At 41.2% G+C, this 26722-nt stretch overlaps 1 protein-coding gene across 3 annotated transcripts in view; it reads right to left on the reverse strand.

The window, feature by feature from the left end:
* COG2 (component of oligomeric golgi complex 2) overlaps nucleotides 1-26722 on the reverse strand; it is a 329606-nt gene that overhangs the window by 79122 nt on the left and 223762 nt on the right. For all 3 annotated transcript variants that reach the window (XM_040429435.1, XM_040429434.1, XM_040429436.1), the window contains one exon: nucleotides 5338-5477. In XM_040429435.1, coding sequence (XP_040285369.1) covers nucleotides 5338-5477 — 140 coding nt within the window. The remainder of the gene's footprint in view (nucleotides 1-5337; nucleotides 5478-26722) is intronic.

A 26722-nucleotide genomic window follows, 5' to 3' on the forward strand; every position in this document is an offset into this window, starting at 1 on the left:
ATATTTGGCGCAGACGCAGTGAGTGAAGGACGCGCTCCTGCTGCAGGCTCTCTCACTAGACCTGCGCCAAAGAAAGGAAGCCGGCAGCAGAAGTGCGTCCTTCACTCACTGCGCCGAATACTAAACGAGATGGCGCATGCCTGGTATTTATGGGACACTGAGGAGAACTTGAAAGTCCATCAACTGGACCTGGGCGTGCCAAAAGGGTGTGTAGATCGAGCCTCTAGGTGCTGAAGCAACGCCCTTATAGCACCTAGAGGCTCATTAGTATATTTTAAAAGTCTTTATTTTAAGAGAACGGCAGCAGGCAGGGAGTTATAAAACATACTGTTATGTACTGCTGACATTAGCACATCGCTAATGTCAGTCAGCCACATAACATTATTTCTCATGACAGAAACCCTTTAAGCCTTAGTACTGGCGCCGTTCGACTGCTGCACCAATAGATGAGCATGCCAGCCCCCTCTCTGTCAAATGTAAGTACTGACTCGTCACACTGACTATTTATTACCACCATTTCTAAGCAATCGCAAATATTGTGTGTATGGGTCTGTATTTTCTGAACATCCCCTGGGCAGACATTACTGGGGGCAAGTACTTGAATATCATATTAAGCTCCTTACATCTAAGTTATTTCTTGTATCTTATATAAGATCTTTTTCCCTTTATTACTCCCTGATGAACCCTTGCATTGGGAGAAGCGCGTTGGGGTGCAGGAACTATTACGCTACGTTACACATACAATACTGACTTGTAGGGTGTTGTTAGGGTGGCTTAGGATAGGAACGAGGACAGGGAGCCCCTACCTTCTGGGGGCATCCCTGGGCTGAGGACTATATAGGGTTTATCAGGGAGAGATTATTCCATTCCCAATATTGGCTCCTCCGACCCATATTTGATATCCACTATTATCCTATATCATATAGGACCTTTTCTTTATTATTATATATTTTTTCTATTTTTTTGTGTGTTTATAGCACTTGATCACTCACATTTAAAAGGTATCTTTAATAAAGGATCATGCCCGTTTTGAGATATACCATAATAATAGCGTGATTAAGGGTTTCATTCTTGAATGTCAGTTTTTCAGTTTGATTATTGGGGGCATTATTATTAAGGCACACTCAATAGGGGGTATTATTGCTGGAGGAACTATAGGGTGCATTATTAATACAGGGACACAATAGGAGACATTACTTGGGGCACTATAGGAGCATTATTATAGCTGGAGGCAAAAAAAAATTCTGCAGTTAGTTTAGGGGCACTGCGGTGCACAGCTGGAACAGTATTGGGGTGGCAACAGGAAGATACAGTTGGGGCACCAGAATGGGGAGTTTGTATTGAGATGGTGAGGAGAATCATGGAAAGGTGAGGAATCTAAGATGTAACAAACCCAAAAGTGATGAGACGTGACTAAAAGAAGTCATTATGGTGGTCTGCTCCAAATGGAGAAGATGAGGAAAGAACATCTAGATTAAAGGAGAAGTAACTGGATGTAAGAGGTATGTAGTCCTGTTATATTTGGTAGAGCTGAAAGCAGTATGCTGTTGGTACAGTTGGCTCATGCCATGTCCTGCATCTCACCTCCTATGCCGCCTCCTCCATATCTTAACTAGAGCCAAGTGTAGGAGGAGGAAGACGACAGAGCCTGCAGCTGGTGTTGGCCACCACAGAAGGGCAGTTACTGGGGAGGTATTCTGTGCTGCTGGGGCAGTATACTGTGTCGCACTGCGGTAGTTGGTCCTGCTAGGGCAGTAGATTGTAGAGCATTGTGGTGCATAATTGGTTCAGAACCAAAATATCAAAATGTAGAACAATATACTGTCCATCTACGGCATTGCTGGCCTCACCTACTTGAGTTGACCCCTTTTACTCATATTGGTCCCTCCTAAAACATGGAGCCATTTTTTTTTTTACTAGGACTACTTTAAATTCACAGTCTGCTGCTGATCCTTATGGTTCATTAAAGACTATGAACACCATTAGGGGCATTTGTTTACCACTATGGAACTCTCTGCCGGAAGAGGGGGTGATGGTGAACTCGCGAAAAGAGTTCAAGAGAGGCCTGGATGGATTTTCTGAGTGTGATAACATTACAGGTTATAGTTAACAAGATTTCTGGGGAGGTCATTGATCCAGGGAGTTATTCTGATTGCCTGATTGTAGTTGGGAAGGAATTTTTTCCCTTTAAAATGAGGAACACTTCCACCTTCCACCTCATGGGTTTATTTTTTTCGCCTTCCTCTGAATCAACTTTAAGACTGAACTAGATGGAGCTATGCTTTTTTTTTACCATATAAACTATGTTAATGCATTCTACTCATTTTGGGCTAAAAATATATTTAGTTTGTTAAAAATTTTCAACAATTTTCAAACACAGCTTTCACGTTCAGAGCACTTTGCAATCAGCTTCTGCTTCCCCTTTTGAGTGAATCTGTCAGAGACCAGCTCTGACAATTAGATCTATATCCCAGTTTGATAAGAATTTAGCTTAAATAAGTAATGGGTTCAGAGACAAAGGCTTTAGATCAACCCAACAGAGTAGATCAACTGAGAAGGGGGAAGCAACAGTCTGCAAATGCACTGAAGGTAAAAGCTTTAGAGGAAGACTGTTGACAATTTTTAATAAAGATCAATTGAAAAATGATTTTTAGACAAAAATTTGAGAAAATAAAATAAAAATGCCCCCAAAGGTGTCCATAGGTTTTCCAATGTGCAATTTAAAAATAGTTGTCTGCTTTTTAGATCGATTGTCCAGAAACAAAAATCAGGTTGGCAAATCTACTGGTAATATGATGACATAGACCGGTAAACTCTGGTTACATTCCCAGCATGCACACTTGCTTAGCTGTTCTATGACCTTCCACAGAAGTGAATTAAGCATGTTTGGAGTTGTAGTTTCAAAACAGTTGGAGTGTCGGAGGTTGCTGACCCCCGACAGACAGCTTTAAACTGCACCAGATAAATCAAAGTTTACAATGTCTCACTCTTAGATAGTAGTATACAGCTGGAACCCTACTCTCACTGCAGAGATCGGAGATATGTCACAGTCAATAGCAATTACATTATCTGAGTGGTTAGACAGAGGGAGAGAGCTACCACTGTCCTCCAAACTGCACCCCAAAAATGCAACTGCAGGGTGCAGAGTAGTTTTCATGACAGCTGGGGGCCTTCTGAAGGCCACCAGGCCGGCTATGTTATTGCAGTGCTCCACTGCAAGGGGTTAATATGACTACTTTATGAACCACAAGTCCCATAATCTGTGTCTGGGGAGGGAGTGAGCTCCCTGCCAAGTTATTAGGCATGGACTGGCACCACATCTTGCTCTAGGGGGAAGTAGTATAGTTGTGTGTCAGCTGTAAGGCAGCAGCAAGAAGTATAATTTAACATGGAAACTCTTTACTATGTGGGTTAAAAGCAGCAAGATGATTGCATATGTGTGAGCCCTTGAGGGAAAGTTACAGGGTCCTACAGAATGTACATTGGCCATAAGAAGGAAAGTGCCGAGCATCTGTCAGAGAAGGCAACTTACATTGAGGTCACAGACTTCCATGCATGTTGGTGGGATCAATATGCTTCAAGTTCCTCATCATACTAAAAAAAAACTGACTGGCCATCTGCTGAGAGACTGTATTTAGCTGGAGATACCAACATAGTGAAAGTGAGACAAATTGCACCCCTTGGTCAATTTGGGACGATTGTGCAGATTATAAGAAAGATGCTTAGAGGCAACTTTTACTGTGCGCACTGCCTCCCATACACAGCTTTGCAAAATTGCATATGCCAACTGTAAAGACTGCTCTTGATGTGATCAGTGCATGCCCGAACCATCTATTGAACTGCCTCAGTAAAGTGCAGCGGACTTGATGCATCAAACCCCACCTCACCATTGTGCCGCACTGCTCTCTGCATAACCATAATGCTGCATTGCCAGCCCTTAAACAGGATGGGCTGCCTTTCCCCCAAAACCTATTTACATCAAGGGCACCTCCACTACCACCAGAACCAGAGTGTGCCCCGAAGGTAAAAGGGTCTCCCTTCCCATCACTTCACAGCCCCAGGGAGCCAAAGAGTGAGTACATTGCTACCACCATTTCTGGACCATCTGCATTAATTTTGGAATCACAAACAAGATTTATTCCTCTGTTTCTTGCTGTGAAAACTGTTGCAGGTACTTTGTACCACCCTACTTGCGGTCACAGAATGGATTATTGTGGTAAAGCATTTTGTCGCTGACCACCCCCAGTTATAAAGCCCTGTTTAGCGCAGGAAAAGACCAGACCTTCCACTGGGAGTGGTAAAATTGCTGAAAAAGGCTCCCCGCTGAACCAAAGTTCCTACATATAGTTCACAGGAGAAGCAAAAATTACTTGTACTTAACCAGAAGTGAGATTAATTCCAGCACTGTTCTAAACTCCGATTGAAGGGTGCAAGCAACACATCCATGTAGGCATAAGGCAGTGTGATGTGATCAGAAAGAATTAGAACCCTCTGTGTCAAGGCTCGCACATTACACCATTCACCTCCCTTCCTGACACTCCCCTCAGCCTGCATCTACATGATCACTGGTGGCAGTGGAGAAAGGAGGATAGTGTTCCTCCCTTCCCACTGTGATAAGGCTGGCAAACAGGAGCAGTGTGCGGCCATTGATAGAAAAGAAGAGCAGCAAGCGAGAAGCTGCTAATCAGAACATGCCGTGCAACAAGAAGCACATACTTACTAGCTATGTTCTCTCAGTCCGACCTGTTAAGTTGCACAAATACGGTACAGGCAATGTCACTACTGAACCAAAAAGTTCAAAGTATTAAAACAGTATTAGTATTTTGATGCAACCCTATTGGCTGACCTGCGCATTCCATGGTGAAACAGCAATGATGCACTCTGCCCAAAAGTTACATTCTACTTGTACTAACCTTTTATGGGGATTGTGGACTGACTCTGCTTATCCGTACAGAATTTGGTGCTGTTGGTACATTTTGTTGACATTCTATATGTCTCCTCAGTCCTGTCAAAACGTGACAAGAAACCAGAGACTGTGCCCAAACTAGGTGTCAGCTGCAGGGATACAACTCTCCATGCCTATGTCAGTCTGTTCTGGCAATCAGTTACTGTGAGAGATCATTCAGGCAAGCACCAGCAGATTTTATATAATCCGGTAGAGCAGTTCTCATACAATAAGAATAAAGTAACAATTGGGCACCCCCATTTTAGACAATACAACTAGAGCATACAAGAATATTGACATGAAATTCAAATCTTCATTTAAATCTCACATAAGGTCCAGTACTTGTTCAGACACTCTTGTCTTACAATTATTGTGTGTATTAGTCTACTCACTTGTGTGTACATTCTGAGAGGGCTCCTTTCAGCCATTCTTGTCTGGTTACTTCTTTTACTGTATTTCCATACTCCTGCTGAAGTTGGCACAGTGGCTTGAGAGCACTGTCAACATAAGGGGACGCCTTTGTGGGTACCTCCTGTAAATAACAATATACATTTATATATATATTTTAAAAAAAGTGTGATAAAAGATAATTCAGATGTTTTGACTTAAAAGGTACACTTTAACCCCTTGAGCCCCTGGCGATTTTCCGTTTTTTATTTTTCCATTTATATAGCCGTTTTAAGGGATTGTTTTTTGGGACAAGTTTTACTATTTAATGACACCATTTACTATTGCATACAATGTAGTGGGAAGCTGGAAAAAAAAATTCCAAATGGGGCGGAATTGAAAAAAAAAACCAAAAAAAAACTAACTGCTAATTCTGCCACAGTTTTATGGGTTGTTTGTTTTTACAGTTTTCCCATATGCGGCAAAACTGACATGTTGCCTTTATTCTCCAGTATGATTACGGCGATATCACATTTATACAGTTTTTCTTGTGTTTTAATACTGAAAAAACAGAAAAACTTAAAAAAAAAAAAATCTTTTCATCGCCATATTCTGACACCCATAGCTTTTTAATAGTTATGTTTATGGTGCTGTGTGAAAGCTCATTTATTGTGAAACAGTCTGTAGTTTTTATTGATACCATTCTGGGGTGCGTATGACTTTTTATTCATTTTTCTGTATGGTAAAGTGGCAAAAAATGGGAACTCTGCCATTTTAATGTATTTTTTCCATTCCGCCATTTGCTGTATGGGATAAAAAAAAAAATTTGAATTTTTTTATAATAGTATGCACATTTTCGGATGCAGCATTGTCCATGAGGTTTACTTCTATATTGTTTAGATTTTTTTTATTCTGGGGAAAGGGTGGAATAATTTGAAATTTTATATTTTTAAAAATGTTTCCCTTTTTTTCAGTCAATAGATTGCATCTTGTATCCTATAATGCTTATCTATGCATTTTAAATATTACTACATACAGATACCTAAGGTGGGTACTTAGTATGTTCTGGTCTGTGTAGACAGACTTGTTCTCAGGATAGCCTGAAGACTGGCCGCTGGCCAAGGCAACTGCTAAAACCACGGTCAAAAGGTTTATGTTAATTTGTCTGTAGATATGGGACCCCAGAAACCATAAAAAGTGATAGGGGCATACATTTCACTGGTGAACTCATGAAAAAGATCATGGCAACCCATGTGCCCTAGCACTCACAAAGTAGTGGCAGGGTGGAACGTTTAAATGGCACCCTGAGATTATAAACTTAGAAGTGTATGGAGGATACACAATTTCCTGGGGTGGAGTGTCTACCTATTGCCTTGCATTCAGTCAGAGTCACCCCTAGAGGAAATTACACATTGTATAGAGACAGTTTCTAATGTGTTGAATGATGACTGTGACAATAAGCAGTCCAGTCCAGTCATCCAGTCCTAGTAATTGTAAAAATGTAGAAGGTAGCTGGATTTTGGTAATACTGAGGGTTATATTTCAAGTCTTCTTCATTAGCTTGTTGATATATGTATATATAATGTAGAATTTTTGTTTTCGTGTATTCCTAAACTATGCAAAGTATGTAGCACAATACAATCCAGGTACGCAGAACGAGAAGCTGATGACCGGTACTCCTCCTCCTCCCAGATATAATACTCTTTACATACAGAATACAGTTCTAGGAATGGGTGAAGATTGGACTAAGTCCACCTATTGCCCTTAGGGTAATGGAAGGTAGTCGACTGTAGATGAGAATGGTGTCTATAATAGTAGCTTAACTGTCACTGTGATGGCTGCCATGTTATTGTATGGCAAAACATACACTTACAGACTGCCGTGGGTATTACGTTTGTGACCAGGTAGCCAATAAGTGGGTCACACCTGGAGCATTCTGTGCTTGTAGTCTTACACCAGTCACATTCATTCTTCCTCATGACAACAGACGTAAATGCAGTCACTAAGCATGCCTTTTAATGTTGGGTTGAAGACAATACTCCCAGACCCAATGGTAAACCACATTAATGAGCATTCCAAATAAGTTCTTTAGGATCTTATTCATTCAGTGTAGGTATCTTACAAGGACTGATGCAATTTGCTATGCCTATGTTGATTATATACATTGTTTTTAAGCTATGTCTCTGGTGAATCTCAATGGCTGAAAGAGGAAAATCATGAAAAAGACGCCTGATGGAAAGGTCTGGTATTATCCGATTATGATATAATTTGCAGAATGCTCAGGAGGGAATTAGGTGAAGAGACATGTGATTAGCATATGTTAAAGGGATTCTCCAGGAATTACAAAAATGAAAATACTAAAATAGTATTTAATAATAAATATATTCACAAATACCTTTCATTACTTAGAATGGCTTGTTTTGTCTAGGGAGCAATCAATAGGAGAAATAAAATGGCCGCTGTCCTATCAGTACATACAAAACCTGTCCTAATCACCCAGGAGGACAAGTTACTTCACCACAATGAGCTATAGTGCTGCTCATCCTCCTCTCTGCTCTGCTTGTAAGGAATAATGATCCTGAATACAGGTGAATCTCTGCGGGAATGGAGATGATAAGGAGACATGAGAGGAGGGTGAGGTGTGGCTAATGAGCAGCAGCACTTTGTATGCAGTCTCCATTACCACAGCCCCACATTACCACAGTCTGTCCTGTCCGTCCTCTCTGTACTTCATGTCTCCTCATAGACTAAATTCCCCAGAGATTCAGCTAAAGTTCTTATCATCTGTATTCAGGATCATAATCCCTGAGAAGTAGAGCAGAGTGGAGGATGAGGCATCTCTTTACCTCAGTGTTGTAAAGTAACTTGTCCTCATGTGTGATCAGGACAGGTTTTCTGTGAACTAATCGGACATCGGCCATTTTGTTTCCCCCTGATTGCTCCAACGAGCCATTATAAATAATGAAAGGTATTTGAGAATATATTTATAATAATGAAATATTTATTTCCATTTTCTTAATTCATGTAGAACCCCTTTAATGTACCGCCTGAGCAATGCCTGAAATTATTCACAAAAGGCAGGGGGGGAGGATTTGTCAAAACACAGAGCCTTTCTGTCTCACTGTGCCACTGATTATGATTAAAGGAATCATTTGCTCTTAACTTACCGGAGTGCCGCTCATTTTCTGGATTATGTATATGTGTATATATATATATATATGTAAATATGTATATATATAGGTAAATTAAGAGCAAATGATTCCTTTAATCATATACACGCATACACAAACGAATATACTACATTTATGAACCTTTGCATAAGCAGTTTCTCGAGAATTTCTAGGGAGTAGCCAAGAACTCAAGGTTAGTAAATAAAAGTTACCTTTACAAAAGTAGATGATTGGTAAGACTACGTGATGAACGAGTAGTTTCTTGGTGTAGTGAACGTTTCAACAATAACCCTTTAGACATGCCAATTAATGTTCACATAACCGTAATTATGATTGCATGTTCCATCGTTTGTAAACCAGACCGTTGCATTTACACAAATGTAACTGTGCGTGAAGTGAACGATTCCTGTTTACACGTATGAAATTGTTAACAAACGATGATTTTTGTGCCCAAACGATCAAACCAATGAGAAATCTACTGGCAGTCGCTCTATCGTTCATTGCTTTTACACTGCTCAATAATTTAGCAGTTTCGCTTGATTTATAAACCATTTCCACGATAATCGCCATGTGTAAAAGGTACCTTAAGGTATGATCTCTGCTCTAATGGTCAGTGGTATGACCATGAGAATAATATATTGCTTGTATGTTTGCTTTAAAGGCTTTGCATAAAGTTTTATTGTTCTTCCCATATAAGAACCCACCTCACACCCTAAATAAACAGGACATTCCTTTGAGTAAACCTTGTGTCTCGTCTTTCATCTGCTTAATTGTACTTCAATTTGGAGCCCTACTGTAATGCATGAATTGCAGACTTCGTTAACAATGTGTTACATAGTTGCTCAGGTTGGAAAAAGACAAAAGTCCATCAAGTCTAGCCTGTAATCCTGCTATATTGATCCACGGAATAAAAACCTGGATCAATGTCCATCTTCCTTTAAAAAAAAAAAAAGTTGTGCTAAAGGGAAATGGTGTATAGAACATGATTTCTACACATTGTCATAAGCCTCAATGTTCTTTTGAATTACAAAGTCATCTAAACCTTTTTCGAAGCCATCTACTGTATTTTGCTGTGACCGCCTCCTGTGGCAGGCTATTCCAGAGATTCACAGTCTTTATAGTAAAGAATGCTGGTCGCTTCTTATGATTTAATGTTTTTTTTCTCCAGGCGTAGGGAGTGTTTTTTGAGGGAGTGTAAGTGCTTCCCTTGATATTTTTTGTATGGTCTTCTTATACAGTCGTGGCCAAAAGTTTTGAGAATGACAAAAATATTAGTTTTCACAAAGTTTGCTGCTAAACTGCTTTTAGATCTTTGTTTCAGCTGCTTATGTGATGTAGTGAAATATAATTACACGCACTTCATACGTTTCAAAGGCTTTTATCGACAATTACATGAAATTTATGCAAAGAGTCAGTATTTGCAGTGTTGGCCCTTCTTTTTTAGGACCTCTGCAATTCGACGGGCATGCTCTCAATCAACTTCTGGGCCAATTCCTGACTGATAGCAACCCATTCTTTCATAATCACTTCTTGGAGTTTGTCAGAATTAGTGGGTTTTTGTTTGTCCACCCGCCTCTTGAGGATTGACCACAAGTTCTCAATGGGATTAAGATCTGGGGAGTTTCCAGGCCATGGACCCAAAATGTCAACGTTTTGGTTCCCGAGCCACTTAGTTATCACTTTTGCCTTATGGCACGGTGCTCCATCGTGCTGGAAAATGCATTGTTCTTCACCAAACTGTTGTTGGATTGTTGGAAGAAGTTGCTGTTGGAGGGTGTTTTTGTACCATTCTTTATTCATGGCTCTGTTTTTGGGCAAAATTGTGAGTGAGCCCACTCCCTTGGATGAGAAGCAACCCCACACATGAATGGTCTCAGGATGCTTTACTGTTGGCATGACACAGGACTGATGGTAGCGCTCACCTTTTCTTCTCCGGACAAGCCTTTTTCCAGATGCCCCAAACAATCGGAAAGAGGCTTCATCGGAGAATATGACTTTGCCCCAGTCCTCAGCAGTCCATTCACCATACTTTCTGCAGAAGATCAATCTGTCCCTGATGTTTTTTTTGGAGAGAAGTGGTTTCTTTGCTGCCCTTCTTGACACCAGGCCATCTTCCAAAAGTATTCACCTCACACCTGCCTGCTGCCATTCCTGAGCAAGCTCTGCACTGGTGGCACTCCAATCCCGCAGCTGAATCCTCTTTAGGAGACGATCCTGGCGCTTGCTGGACTTTCTTGGACGCCCTGAAGCCTTCTTAACAAGAATTGAACCTCTTTCCTTGAAGTTCTTGATGATCCTATAAATTGTTGATTGAGGTGCAATCTTAGTAGCCACAATATCCTTGCCTGTGAAGCCATTTTTATGCAACGCAATGATGGCTGCACGTATTTCTTTGCAGGTCACCATGGTTAACAATGGAAGAACAATGATTTCAAGCATCACCCTCCTTTTAACATGCCAAGTCTGCCATTTTAACCCAATCAGCCTGACAATGATCTCCAGCCTTGTGCTCGTCAACATTCTCACCTGAGTTAACAAGACTATTACTGAAATGATCTCAGCAGGTCCTTTAAAGACAGCAATGAAATGCAGTGGAAAGTTTTTTTTGGGATTAAGTTAATTTTCATGGCAAAGAAGGACTATGCAATTCATCTGATCAATCTTCATAACATTCTGGAGTATATGCAAATTGCTATTATAAAAACGTAAGCAGCAACTTTTCCAATATTTGTCATTCTTAAAACTTTTTGCCACGACTGTACATTTGTACAGGTTAATCATGCCCCCCCCCCCTTAGATGTCGTTTGTCAATGCTAAACAAATTCAATTCTTTGAATCTTTGCTCATATCTAAGATCTTCCAGGACCTTTATAAGTTTAGTAGTTTACCTTTGCACTTTTTTAAAAAAAAAATTACATTTTTTTTTTTTAAACTCCAGGGCATCTTTTTTTATGGATTGGTGCCCGGAACTGAACTACGCAATCCAGTACAATGCTTTGTACAGTGGCAATATTGCATCCCTGTCCCACAAGTCCCTAACTCTTAATACAAGACTAAATTCTGTTGGCCATAGAGGCAGCCGACTGGCATTGCATGCTGTTATTTAGTCGATGATCTACTAATACATCCAGATGCTTCTCAAAAAGTGACTCTCCCAGTTTTACTCCCCCCAGGACATATGCTGTATGCAGATTATTAGTATTAGTATTACAAAGTTTGATGTCATCTCCAAAAATAGAAACTGCACTATTAATCCCATCCTCTATGTCAATAATGAATAAGTTAAATAGCGGACCCAAAACTGAACCTTGAGGGACACCACATAATCGGGGACCATTCAGAGTCTGAATCATTTACCACAACTCTTTGGATACAATCATGAAGCCAATTTTCAATCCCATTACAAATTATATTTTCTAAACCAATAGACCTCAATGAACCCATTAGGCAGTATCAAATGCCTTTGCACAGTCCAAAAACACAATATCGACAGCCTTCCCTCTGTCCAGGCTTCTACTCACCTCCTCATAAAAACAAATCAGGTTAGTTTGACAGCTTCCGTTTTTAGTAAAACCATGTTGGCTATCACTTATATTATTAGCAGTTACATAATCCTGTATGTAGTCCCTTAAAAATTTTCCCCACTACGGATGTTAAAGGGAAGCTGTTACCATTGCAATGTTCAATAAACTACCTTCTTTCCAGCAAGGGTCTTCTTTCTTTTTTTCATGTCATTTGGATAAATTTTTCGGTTATGCTAATGAACCTTCAAGGTGCCCAGTGGGGCGTTATTCCTACCGTCTAGAGCACAGTAACGCCCCCTTCAGTGCCCAGCCCGCCTTCATTTCAAGCCCAGCACGCCCCAATTTCAAGCCCAGCACGCCTCCTCAAATTTTCTCCCACAGCCTAGCTGAACAGCGCCGCCCCCTCCGCTACTTCATATAATTTATTCAACATACGAACCTTGCTTTATCCTTTCTTGTACATGAAATCTCGCGCAGCCGCAGTATCGCCGACTGCCTACGCATGGCCAGTGACACTATTGAGGCTGTTGCCCTCAGGAGCCGTAGGATCGGACAGGCGCAGGCAGTCGGCGATACTGTGGCTGCGAAAGAAAGGATGAAGCAAGGTTCGTATGTCGAATAAATTATATGAAGTAGCGGAGGGGGCGCCGCCGTTCAGATCAGCTGTGGGAGAAAATGTATTTATGAGGAGGTGTGCTGGGCACTGCAGGGGGGCGTTACTGGGCTCTAGAGGAGAGGAATAACGCCCCTCTAGGCACCTTGAAGGTTCATTAGCATAACCGAAAAATTGCTTTTTTATCCAAATGACAACATGAAAAAAAGAAAGAAGACCCTTGCTGGAAAGAAGGTAGTTTATTGAACATTGCAATGGTAAAAGCTTAATATGCTAAAACCTGATGACAGATTCCCTTTTAAGCTTACTGGTCTATAATTTCCTGGTGAAGACCTAGCACCCTTTTTGAAAATGGGCGCCACATTCGCCTTGCGCCAGTCCCTTGGTACAATGCCTGTCATTAAAGAATCTGTAAATATTATGAACAGAGGCAAAGCAATAACTGATCTCCTTTAGAACCAGGGGCCTTGTTTACTTAATTTTTTTTGGCATATTAAGGACCATATGTACCATCAGCCAAATACAGTTATTTGCGATATTTACACCAGTGGCACCACCCTCATAAGATGGCCTCTTTTCTTTTGTATATACAGAGCTAATAAAAAACATTTAGGAGCTCTGCCTTCTCTTTATCCCCGGTGACCAACACCCCGCTACCACCATTTACTGGCCCTACAAGTTCTGACCTTGATTTTTTTTTTTTGCATTTGAAGAATGTTTTGGAATGTTTTTGGGGGCTACAACTGACCCCTCAGATTTGTATTTCTTAAAAGCCCTCTCTCATTTATTGCCCTTTTTACACTATTTGTAAGTCATGTGGGGTTTAATTTTATTCATTTGTACTTGTTACCTCTAGAAATGTATTTAACAGTATACTTATTCAAAGTAGATTTAAAGCACTCCCATTTAGCATTAGTGTCATAATTAGAGTTGTTACGATACCAAAAGTTTGATTCGGTTTCGATACCATAAAAAAAAAAGTATTGCGATAATCGATACGACGCGAAAAAAATAAAAACACCAAAAAAAGCTGCGTGCATTCCGCATTTTAGGGAACGTCCGGCCCATAATAGAACAGTCCAATCCTATTTTTTGGGGGAACAAGGCGTTCACTGCATAGGACTTTTTTATATTTTAATAGTTTGGACTTTTCGGACGTGGCGATATGTAATATGTTTATTTATTGTTTATATATTTTATATGTAAAATTGGGAAAGTGTGATTTATACTTTATTTCCCCCTTAGGGGCTAGAACCTGGGATCTTTTAATCCCTTGTCCTATTCACCCTAATTGAGCTCTATTATGGTGAATAGGACTTTACACTCTCCCTGCTGCCCTGTGCATAGTACACAGCAGCAGGGAGATTACCATGTCAGCCAGAGCTTCAGTAGCGTCCTGGCTGCCATGGTAACAGATTGGAGCCCCAAGATTACACTGCTGGGGCTCCGATCAGAAGCTGTCACTGCCACCAATGAAGAGGAGAGGAGGGGACCCTGTAGTCACTGCCACCAATGATTTTAACATTTAATACAGGAGGCGGGTACGGCACCTGAGGGGTTAACTGCTGCTGATCGCAGCTCCCCGCCGGCACCCGGCTCCTGGATTTGTATTAAACGTTTACCTTCATTGGTGGTGCAGTGCGCCCGTCCCTCTCTCCCCACTGGTGGCAGCGATGGCACAAGGGGGAGGGAGAGAATGCTTCCTTCTCCCCTGTGCTGCTGAGGAGAACACGGAGCACGCTGAGAGCAGCGTGCTCCATGTTCTCTGATACTAGACTGCACAATAGTGAAGCCTAGTATCGAAAAAAAGGCAAATCCCGGTATCGAGGTCGATACCAGACAAAAGTATCAATTGGGTATCGAAAATGCGATACCTGAAACAACCCTAGTCATAACGTGACAATATTTGCCCCCAGTCTATGCCCTGAAGGGCAGTGCTGAACCCTTGGAAATTCTCCTTTTTTTAAATTAAGCGTTAAAGAGTTTATTTTTTTTATTTTTTTTTACAGTTTAGTTGAAATATAATTATATTGTGGTCACTGTTACCAGGGGCAGACTGGGAACTTAAAGTGGCCCCGTTTTGTAGCATCACCATATTGTGGCACATTATACCACCCCTAACAGAGCCAAATACCACAGTGGATCACAAAATACTGCCAGTTTATGTTATTCAGGCTTTTAAAGGGCAACATCCATATGGCCTGAATAGGATCCAAGACTCATGCTATAAAAGCTAACACTTTGCAAAGCCGACACCCACATTGTCTTAACAGGCTCCAAGATGTTCAGACCATGTCTTGTTTTACTAGACTTTCTCCTGGTTTTGCAAGGGTTAACACCCTGATTTCACCTTTAGTTTCCACCCAACACCTTACTCCTTATCATTAGTGGATCATGTGACATTTGCACCTGTGAGAGTGCAGTCATTTTAAACACCATGGGGAATAATTTGTTTTATGTCATGAATAAGGACCGAGTACAGTCCAAAACGCGTTGAATGGTGTGGGGTGATGTCCTGCTGTGTGCCATTTAGAACTTTTTTTTTTTTTTTTTAAAGATATTTGAAATATAAAATCTATGGTTTTATCCAAGATCTGAGTGCTGGACCCGCTTCTTTGTTTTTACAATGTGGATTTGCTTATCTTAAGGATCCAGGCACCGAGGACTGGCAAAGGCGGTGTTCTGACTGCATTAATTTTATTTGCACAAACAGGATTGGCCTTTCTCTTCTGGGATTCCTTTCCACTCCCTCTAACTACATTAACCCAGCTACTTGCCTGTTCCAGTTCATCCACCACCTGATCTCCAACTTCCATATCTACCCCACTAACTGCTTGATCAATGAGCAGCATACTCCCCTCAAGATTGTCAATTGCCCTTAGTGTTGCATTTTGCTCTTCCAGATCTCTTGAACGAGATTCCAGATGGGCAACATGCTCACATCTTTCATAGCGGTATTCACTCATCAACACCTGCTCCAGTCATGCATACATATAGCAGACTGTGCACTGAAGGAAACCTCCAACGTTGCTAGCCATAAAGAAGAAAAAAAACAGATTACTTACAGGCTGCTCCTTGTCTCACACAGATGCAGATTCATTTATTTCAATGGTGCCGCAAAAGATGCGGACAGCACACTGTGTGCTGTCCGCATTTGTAGTTCCATTCTGCAGCCCCGCACAAAATATAGAGCAGGTCTATGATAGTGGCGGCCATGTGCAGTCCGCAAATTGTGGAATGCACACAGTCCGGTTTCTGTGTTTTGCAGATCTGCAAAACCCTATGGTCGTGTGAATGTAGCCTAACTCAACTTATTCACAAGTCCCTTAATGCAGCAAGCCCAGTGACAGCAAGCTCAGAATGTGTCCAGCGGTGCAATTAATAGCACCTGGGAGAACAAACCACTCCCCTTAACCAGGTACACAGCAGAAGAATAAAAAAAGTTATAAGTTATGTTTGTACCAAAATACAAACACTTAGCACAAAAAAGACCTTTGAAATAAACTATATGTAACTATTTGCAATCTTTCAAATAGCCCACAGAATCACACTCAGCAACAGCACTCCGGTTCTGTAACTCCACTTATTCACAAGCCACTTCGTGCAGCAAGTAGTGTTGAGCGAACTTGTGCTTTCAAGTTCGGCGTACGAGGTTCGGGTTATCTAAGAATTCCTTTATGGCCCGTGGTAGCGGAATCCATAACAGAATTCTTAGATAACCCAAACCTTGTACGCCGAACTTGAAAACACATGTTCACTTAATACTAGCAGCAAGCCCAGTGCTCCTTTGATAAAATCTGTTTTGCCAGCTATATCTAGACCAGCCTTAGAGCAAAATTCACAGTACATCACTTCTTTCTCTTTATTATATCAAAGCCAAACAAATTCCTGAAGCCACAAACTTTAAAAAATTTCACTCAGATCTGTAGGCAGAACTTTGTCACATTACTGGCTCTTTGATCCAATGACTGATCAGATAAACCGTTGTCTGTTACTAATGAAAGGCCTTTACTTTTTGTCCCCCCCACTGTGCTCTTTTTCCTGCCAGTAATGTCCCTCAAGTGGGCACTGAAGAAAAAAAAAAAAAAAAAAAGCCAAAAGCTAATACTCACCCGTGTCCCGTTCAACTGCATTTATGATGCAGGCAACAAACTCTTCTGGTCTATAGCCAGGGATGGTTGGACAAAGGCAACCAGACACACGTCACTGCGCTGCATCCTGGCAAAGGCAGAGGCAATGACGCCATGATGCCCACTGACGCCAGGATTTACTACCACATAGGCCTCAGGCCTACTAGGCCTGAAACCTGAGGTCTACGAGGGTGATCAGCATGAACTAAAAAGTCTTGTCGCCATTTTGGGAGTTTGCACTGTAGGGGTAACTGAGGGTCTCTTCAAATACAAGGCACCCAAAAACCATTGTAGCAAAATCTGCCCACCAAAAACCATATGGTGCTCCTTCTCTTTCGACCACTGCAATGTGCCCATAAAGGAGATTACAACCACATATGAGGTGGTTTCTATAAAGTGCAGAATCAGGGTAATAAATGTGTTTGTTTTGCTGTTAACTCTTATAGAAAATATGCACAAAAAAAATAAAAGAATTATGTTTTTTTGTGCTTACCTGTAAAATCTTTTTCTTGCAGAGTTCGTCGGGGGACAAATGAGACCATGGGGTATAGCAGCTGCTGCCACTAGGAGGCGATACTAGGCAAAAAAGTTAGCTCCTCCTCTCAGCTATACCCCTCCTGCATACACTGAGCTAATCAGTTTTGTACAAAAGCAGTAGGAGCAGCCAGGAGAAGCCAACCGAAAGAAAGAACCAGAAGAGAAGTGAAGATGGGTCAGGACAGGTGGGACCCATCTGGAATATACAGCAATGTACTTACTGGGTGGGTGCTGTGTCCCCCAATGAACTCAGCGAGAAAAGGATTTTACAGGTAAGCACAAAAAATCCTATTTTCTCGCTCGTATCATTGGGGGACACAGAAGACCATGGGACGTTCCAAAGCAGTACCATGGGGAGGGAACAAAAGACCAAAGCAAAGCTAAAGCTGGCCATGAGGTCCCACACAGAACTGCGGGGAAAGGATGCAAAGGAACCCAGAATAGAACAGGAAGAGCATGAATCAGGACGGCCAACCAGAGCGTAAAGGATGTAGTGGGCAGAAGAGAAAAGCCCAGTTAAAGCTAACGGGCTGGAGATACTTCAGAAGATGTGGATAGCAGAACAGAATATCCACAAGAAGGATAAGCCTCTCTGACGAATGAACATGATGTCTGGGAAGTACCTTTGGGTATCGAGTACCACAGAACTGGTGTTGAAGTCCGGAATAGAAGGCCAGGACGGTTTGCCTGACAATAGGCTCCATGGAAAGTGAGGGAGATTCACCTAATAGAAATAGGTCTGCCGACTCCGGGTACATATGAGACCCGGCCACAAAGCAACAGGAGGACCCCAACAAAACTCAACCAAATGTTTAAGTACCAGGAAGTGAGATTTCAACACAGAAAAAAAACATGGAGGTCAGGAAGGAATCAGCTGGGCAGAAGGCAAAAGACCAGTCCTTGAGAGGCCTCCTAAGTAGGTGGGGAGACCTCTCTGGGCCAATATGAAATAAAGTAGGGATGGCCACTAGTGACAAAAGCCACAATGAGAAACTCATTAGAGGAACTGACCAGAAAAAAACATGCTCGAACGGTGAGAAGACAGAGGAAAAAAATAAAAAAAAATAAAAAATAAAAGCTTCTTCAGGGATCGAAGAGAGAAATGTAGCTCCTCCTACTTTGGAGTGGAGTACACGCGTGTTCAAGTAGATAGTGCTTTAGGCAGCAATATCATTTTGATCAAGTTTAACCTCCCCATGATAGACAGAGGTAGAGTCTTCCACGACCTGAATTTATCCACAAAGTTCCGGTCATGAGAGAGGTATGGGTCCCTTGTAATGATGACTCCCAGGTATTTGAACTGATCAACTACCATAAGGTTATGGAATACAGAAGGCCATCCCGCAGACCACAGGGGCATAAGGGCCAACTTGGTCCAGTTAATACGCAGACCTGAGTAATAACCAAAGTTTTCGATAAGATCTATTACCCTTGGCAACGTTGACTCTATATATATATATATATATATATATATATATATATATATATAGGTCATCTGCATAAAGTCCTATCCACTCTTCTCTATCACCCAAGGACATCCCTTTAAACAACGAGTGATAAAAGGACACCCCTGCCTAGTTCCTCTGTTCAATGGGAATGTTGGAGATAAGGACCCATTAATTAAAATGTTAGCTGTAGGTTTAGCACATATTATAGAAATCCACCGTATAAATACTGGACCAAAGCCAAATCTTTCTAAAGCTTGCAATAAATAGGGCCACTCAACCGAGTCAAACGCTTTGGCCGTATCTAAAGCTGCTAGAGCCCATCTTTTATTACCTGCATAGCAGATTTGTGTGACAACCTGTGCTCTTCGTATGTTACTGGAAGTGGATCGACCTGGGATGAATCCAGTCTGGTTTTCATGTATTATGGAGGTTATTACCTTGTTTAGCCTGTTCGCCAGAATTTTAGTTAGTATTTTATAATCTAAATTCAATAAGGATATGGGACGATAAGACCCACATTCCAAGGGAGGTTTGTCAGGTTTTAACAGTATGACAATAGAGGCTTCATATAATGAGTCAGGGAGGAAACCCCTCTCCAGGGAGCTAGAATACACTGTGCAACTGAGGTCCAAGGATGTCTATGTATTTAGAATAAACCTCCAGTGGAATACCGTCCGGGCCTGGGGATTTGCCTGAGGCTAATCTTTTAACAGCCTCCTTGATCTCTTCAAATGTAATTTCCTCATCTAAAAGCTCCCTATCTGGGACGTCTAATTGGGGATGCGTCACTTCCTGCAAATACTCCTTCAAGTCAGAGTCCGTGTACCGAGCCACAGATCTATACAGATCCCGATAGAACTCGTTGAATCTATCTAAAATCCCTTCGGGCTCCTCTACCAAATCACCTGTGTCACTGGCAATGCGTAGTACCGGGGGGTCATGTTGTTTCTGCGTATCACCTGCGCCAATACTTTCCCAGTTTTATTACCCTGCTCAAACGATTGCTGCTGTAGGAATAGAAGTTTACGGTCACTTTTCTCTTTAAGATGATTCATATATGATCTCCCTTTTAACATCCAGTCTAACCTATTAGCTTCCGTTGGGTCAGAAGTATACGTTCTCTCAGCATTTCTACAGAGCTCATCCAACGCCTCCTCTCTGCGTTGCGAAGACTTTTTTTTATGTAGGAGATAGAGGATTTGAGACAGCCATGCAGAAAGAGTATCCCACAATAGAAACAAGTTTCCATCCACCTCATTCATATCTAAAAATACACGAAGTTGACTGGAATACGATCATTTACATTCATTAACAACAGCCAGAATGGGTGAATGAGTCTTAGTTGTACGTAGGCTCATGTCTGACGTAGCGGACAGTGCGATGATAGGCGCGTGGTCAGAAGGGCCCTGCGCACCATAATGGATATATCGCAACGACAGATGAGTGCTTACTGTGCAAAACATATAATCTATCCTCGATAGTGCCCCCTTGGAGGGAGTAAAGCAGGAGTATACCAATTGGACTGGATTTTTTTCTCTCCACATATCCAACCATCCTATCTCCGAAATAAATCTTGCCAAGATAGTACTGGATGATCTAATAGTAACATTCTGTGACTGGTTATGACATCTATCCAGAGATTCATCCAGCACCATGTTGAAATCACCCATACAGATGACCCTCGCCGTAGGAAACTGTGCTGCGAAGCCCACTGCTGCCTACAGCAAAGATTAACCGGCGGAGGATTATACAAGTTTAACACAACGTATGGGATACCATTGGCGTGGGCATAGGTAAAAATTTATCTCCCACCCGGATCAGACACTACCTGATGTGGTTCCCATCTGACTGTACGATGGATTAACAGTGATACTCCCCTAGAATATGAGGTCACATACGCATTTTCCACCCATTGCGCCTAGGGCTTATTAACTCTCCCTCCTGTGTTTATTGTTAGATGTGTTTCCTGCAGTCCTAGAACGTGAGGGGCATACCTTCGTATATGTGCAAATACCGCCAGACGTTTCCTAGGGCCGCCTAACCCTCTCACGTTCCAGGACATTACCCTAAGAGCAGCCATTTGACCCAATTGACCCTATGAAATAGTAAATCACTGAGAATCTGTGAATGACTGTACATATGATGTGAAATGTGAGTACCGTGTAAGTTGCATATTCATACCAAGCCTTAACAGAACATAACTGATAACAGAACATAGGTACCCAAGTTCTAAAATATAGAACAATGAGTAAGTTATTAATGATAGTGGCCATGTGCTCGAGGAATCTGTCCAGTGTAGATAGGTGTTAAACTGAGACAGGTATTAAAACATACTCCCTCACCAAAATAGTATATTTACCAGTGACAGAATTTAAAGCTATATCCCAAAAACAGTGCCTATTAACTAACGGAACATAATAACAGTAGATGATACCGCTCAATTGCATGTGTGTGATGCTGACCAGGAAACCATGTCTATAGATACAACCATCTCGAAGGTAAACGAGTATGCATATCACTTCCGAACCGCGGTGCTGTTCATCTGGGAGGAGATCTTCTTGGTCTCACAGAAAGCCAGTCTTCAGCTTCCCTGGGACTGGAGAAGAAAAGCAATTTCCCGCCATCCACCACTCTCAGGCGAGCCGGATACTCCGTGGAATACTGGATATTACAGTCACGCAGACGTTTCTTAATACTGACAAAGGTCGCTCTTTTCTTCTGTAAATCTGCAGAGAAATCAGGATATAGAGATATATTTGCTGATCCCATGGTTATGGTTTGCTTTACCCTGGTTTGTGCAAGTATGAGATCTCTATCTCTCCAACTGAGCAGGTGAGCCAGCAAGGGCCTAGGAGGTGCCCCAGGAGGTGGTGCCCTGATTGGCACCCGATGCGCTCTCTCCACTGCGTAGGCCTCCGAGAAGGATGCCCCAGGGAAAATAGATTTAAACCAACCCTCCAGGAAGGCTGCTGGGTCGGAGCCCTCCGATCTCTCCGGCATTCCTAAGATTCTCACATTATTGCGCCGTGCACGATTCTCCAAATCATCACATTTTTGCTTCAAAGAGTCCACAGCAAGCTCCACATCCGTAATCCTATCAGGCAGTAGTCTCGTGGTATCCTCCAACTCAGAGACCCACTCCTCAGTAAGTCGAGCACGCTCTCTTAGCTGTTGTACATCATGGCGCAGAAGCCCCAAATCGACCCTCACCTCCTCCTTCTTGCCAGTAAGAGATGATTGGCAGCCTGTAATCGCCGCCATCAGCCGCTCATGTGATGATTGCAGGGTGACTTCTGGCACCTCTTTGGTCTGCTGCGCCGTCTGTCCTCTGGTCTGCGGTGCACGTGCAGGGGAGGAAGGAGCGGCGCCATGTTGAGCTTCCTGCCTGGCGTATTCTTTAAGGAGGTCCGCCGCAGCTTGGGCCTTATTTGGGCTCATGGTTCGGTTCTGCTGCCACCGGGGACTCCGAGGCACTGTTCGGGAGTAACAGGCAAAGTTGTAGTAGCTAGGATGGCTCAGGATAAGCGACGGGAGTCGGAGCTGCGCTCAGACACGTCCGGCCATGTCGGCAGTTGGCCACGCCCCCGCCCAAATAGCTGTTTACGAACATAAATGGTGTGTTTGTAAACTGTAGAATCAGAGTAATAAATATTGGGGTTTGTTTTGCTGTTAACAGGCTACTTTCACACTTGCGGCAGAGGATTCCGGCAGGCAATCCGGACGCAAACGAATGCATCCGTCTGAAAAATGCATTGCAATGCCAGATCAGTCTTTCCGGTTGTCATCCGGAAAAACAGATCCGGTATTTATTTTTTTCACATTTTTTAAAGGTCTGCGCATGCACGGACCGGAAGAACTGATCCGTCAATATGGCATTTTTAATCTAATACATTCAGGCAAGTGTTCAGGATTTTTGGCCAGAGAGAAAAATGCAGCATGCTGCGGTATTTTCTCTGGCCAAAAAACGTAAGAGGGACTGAACTGATGCATCCTGATCACAATGCATTAGGATAAAACTGATCAGTTTTTTTCCCCCCGATATTGAGCCTCTAGGACAGAACTCAATACCGGAAAAGAAAAACGCTAGTGTAAAGGTACCCTTATAGGAAAAATTGGATTAAAATAAAAAATTTGCACAAAAACTGACAACTGTAAAATTCACCTCCATTTTTCCTTCAACTCTTTTGGAGCACCTAAAATGTTAACATAGTTAGAAAAAACAGTTTTGAATAATCTGAGGGGTGTTGTTTCTAAAATGGGGTCATTTATGGGTGGTTTCTATTATGTAAGGACCTCAGAGACTTCAGAATTGAATTAGTCTTTGAAAAAGTCAGCTATGTAAATTTTATAGAAAATTTTAAAAACTGCTTAAATTCTAAGCCTTCCAACGTCCTAAAAAATAAAATGAAAATTTCAAAATAATGCCAACATCAAGACATATAGGGAATCTTAAGTAAAAAACATCTATCTAATGAGGTATCACTATCTGCCTTCAATGTGTAGAAATTCAAAATTAGATAACTGACATTTTTCCTACATTTTCTGTAAATTTGGGATTTTTTTTATATAAAAGTAAAACTTATCAACCCAAATTTATATCTAACAACAAGTATGAGAGATCATGAGAAAATTATCTCAGAATGGCTCGGATAAATAAAAGCGTTCCAAAGTTATCAGCACAAAGTGACACGTCAGATTTGCAAAATTAGGCCTAGTCACGAAAGTGAAAAATGGTCTTGAAAGGGTTAAAAAACTGTTTTGGAATTTTTCTCAAATTCTAAGCCTTCCAACGTCCTTAAAAAAAGAAAATGAGATTTACAAAATGATGCCAACATAGAGTAGGCATATGGGGAATGATTACTTGAAGTATTACTATCTGTCTCTAGAAAATTGCAAATTTTTCCAAATTTCCTGTAAATTTTTATTTATAAAAGGGAAAAAAATATATAAAAAAATAAATAAAATGACTGTTAACATGAAGTACAATGTGTCACAAGAAAAACTTTGAATCAGTTACATAAGTAAACGCCTTCCAAGTTATTACCCACAAAAAGTGACAAGTCATGTTTGCAAAAATAGGCCTGGGCAGGAAGGTGAAAACTGGCCTGGTATAGAAGGGGTTAATAGCTCAGACATTTTTTTATCACAAGCGATATTTATTTTTATATGTAAAATTAGGAAAGGGGGTGTTTTAAATTTTTTATTTACTTTTTTTTTTTTTTATTTTTTTTTTTACTTTTTACTCCATAACTTTAAGCCTCCTTTACGGAACTATAACCTCTTATCTTCTGATCCCTTGTCCCATAGAAAATAATAGAGATTTGATTTAGCCGCTCATATCTCCTGATTGGTAGCAGCTAGAGACATGGGCCTGGTCTTGTTTGAAAGCTGGCTTTCATACAAGACCAAAATAACAGCATTAGCAGAACATCAGCAGGAGAGATCACTATTCGAAATCGAGTCGGGAATGAACGTGGTAAAGCTTACGGTACTTTTACTTTCACTTTACTCACTGCATCCCGATTTCTAGTGATATCTTCTCATGTACTGAAGCTAATGCTGTTATATTGGTATTGTTTGAAAGCTTGGAATGTCAGCTGGAAAACATCTCTCTAGCTGCTACCAATCCAGAGATATTATGTTAATTATACCACACAGTGACCACCATAAATAAATTCCACAAAATAATGTCAAAATTGCAGTCCCCACCGCTAAAATATAAATAAATAGAAAAGTTATTTAATACACTATATATACCCCAAAATGGTTCATGCAAAATACAAATTAAAAAGTTATGACTGCTAGGGGAACATGTTACTGGTTCTTAAGGCTAAAATTATGTCAATAAAGGGTTAAAATGCAATTGTGTCCCTTGAGTTGTGCGCCAACAAGATTTACTTCAGACCTTTATTAAAAATATACGATGAGACTTTTTTTCTGATTTTAATGCGACTGTGAGGAGGTTAAATGGTTAAAGGTAGCCATACATATTAAATATCAGCCCAACCAATGTGTATATTTATGATGGAGTTGGAAGGAATAACAGTTGGCTGAGCAATTGGTCAACAGACATCTGAAGCCTATAGCGACCTTGAGAACATACTCTTCACTTGTAAATAAAATACATTTCCTGAAAAGTTTAAGGAGATACAATTTGATTCCAGTCTGCCATTACTATACACTGTTATTTAACCCTTTTAGTACCAAGCCACTTTTCACCTTAAATCCCAGGCCAATCTTTGAAAATCTGACATGTGTCACTTTATGTGGTAATAACTTTAGAATGCTTTTACTTTTCCAAGCCATTCTGAGATTGTTTTCTTGTGACACATTGTACTTGAGGAGAGTGGTAAATTTGAGTCAAGATATTTTACCTTTATTTATAAAAGAATCCAAAATTTAGCAAAAATTTTGAAAAATTCTCCATATGTCTACTTTATGCTGGCATAATTCTGTAAATGTCATTTTATATTTTTAGGACGTTAGAAGGCTTTTTTCCAAACCATTTTTTTTAAGCACCAATTCAGTTATGAAGTGATTTTGATGGGCTTACGTAATGGAAACCACTGATAAATGACCCCATTTTTCGAAACTACACCCCTCAAATTATTCAAAACTGATGTTACAAACTTTGTTAACCCTTGAGGTGTTCCACTAGAATTAAAGGAAAAGGGAGGTGAAATTTAAAAATTTCATTTTTTTGTTAATTTTTATTATTAATTTTTTGGTGCAACACAGCAAGGGTTAAACCTCAATATACATTACTCCGATTCTGCAGTTTACAGAAATACCCCATATGTGGTGGTAAACTGCTCTATGGGCACACGGCAATGGTCAGAAGGAAAGGAGTGTCCTATGGATTTTGGAGGCAGATTTTGCTAGAATGTTTTTTAGGCACCACTATGTATTTTAAGAGACCCTGACGTGCCCCTACAGTGGAAACCCTCAAAAAGTGACCCCATTTTTGAAACTACACCCTCAAAAACTATATTAAAAGGGGTGTACTGAGCACTTTGACCCCCTAAGAGTTTTACAGAATTTGGAACACTTGGCTGTGAAAATGTAAAGTTTCATTTCTTTCAATAAAATTTTGCTTTAGCCCCAAGTTTTTCAATTTCACAAGGGGACACAAAAAACAAAACAAAAAACAAAACAAAACACCCCATAATTTGTTACCCATATGTAGTGGTAAACCGCTGTGGGGGCACATGGCAGGACTCAAAGGAAGGAGCGCCATATGGGTTTTGCAGCACAGATTTTGATTGGTTTACGGGTGCCATTGGTTTTTATTTTCTGAATGATTGTCTTATGTGGGGGTTCATTTTTTGCGGAATGAGGTGACGTTTTTATTGGTACCATTTTCAGGTATATCCGATTTTTTGATCACTCGATATTATGCATTTTGTAAGGCGAGGTGACAAAAAATACTGTTCTGGCATAGTTTTTATTTATTTTTTCAGCGTTCACCTGAAAGACTATATCATGTGATATTTTTATAAAGAAGGTTATTAAAGGGATTCTGTCATGAGATTTGAGCCTTATAAGCTAAACATATGGCCAGGTCCGTACTAATAACATGAATCCTAAACTGCCCTTATTAAACCTGCTTGTGGCTCTATTAGCCCAAAAAACTGGTTTTTATAAGCTGTCACTCACCTACCTAAGGTGCCCAAGGGGTTTTATGTTAACCCAGGGTGCCCACCCACACCCCTCGCCGTCTGGTGCCCAGCGCCGCCTTCCTCACCTCAGCCCCGCCTCCGCAATCCTCCCGTCCCTCTGCTAGATCCGGCGCCTGGGCACTAGGCTCAGCCTGATGAGCCGCGGACTCCTGGCAGCGGCTTCGTTGAGCGAAGTGCGCATGCGCCGGCCTGATGTTATGGACACGGCGATATCCAATTTGTCTACTATTTTTGTTAAGTTTTACAAAAGTAAAAGCATTTTTGAACAGAATAAAATCTTGTTTTTGTG

This window comes from Bufo bufo, chromosome 4 (assembly GCF_905171765.1).
Source record: "Bufo bufo chromosome 4, aBufBuf1.1, whole genome shotgun sequence".
Taxonomy (NCBI): Eukaryota; Metazoa; Chordata; class Amphibia; order Anura; family Bufonidae; genus Bufo; species Bufo bufo.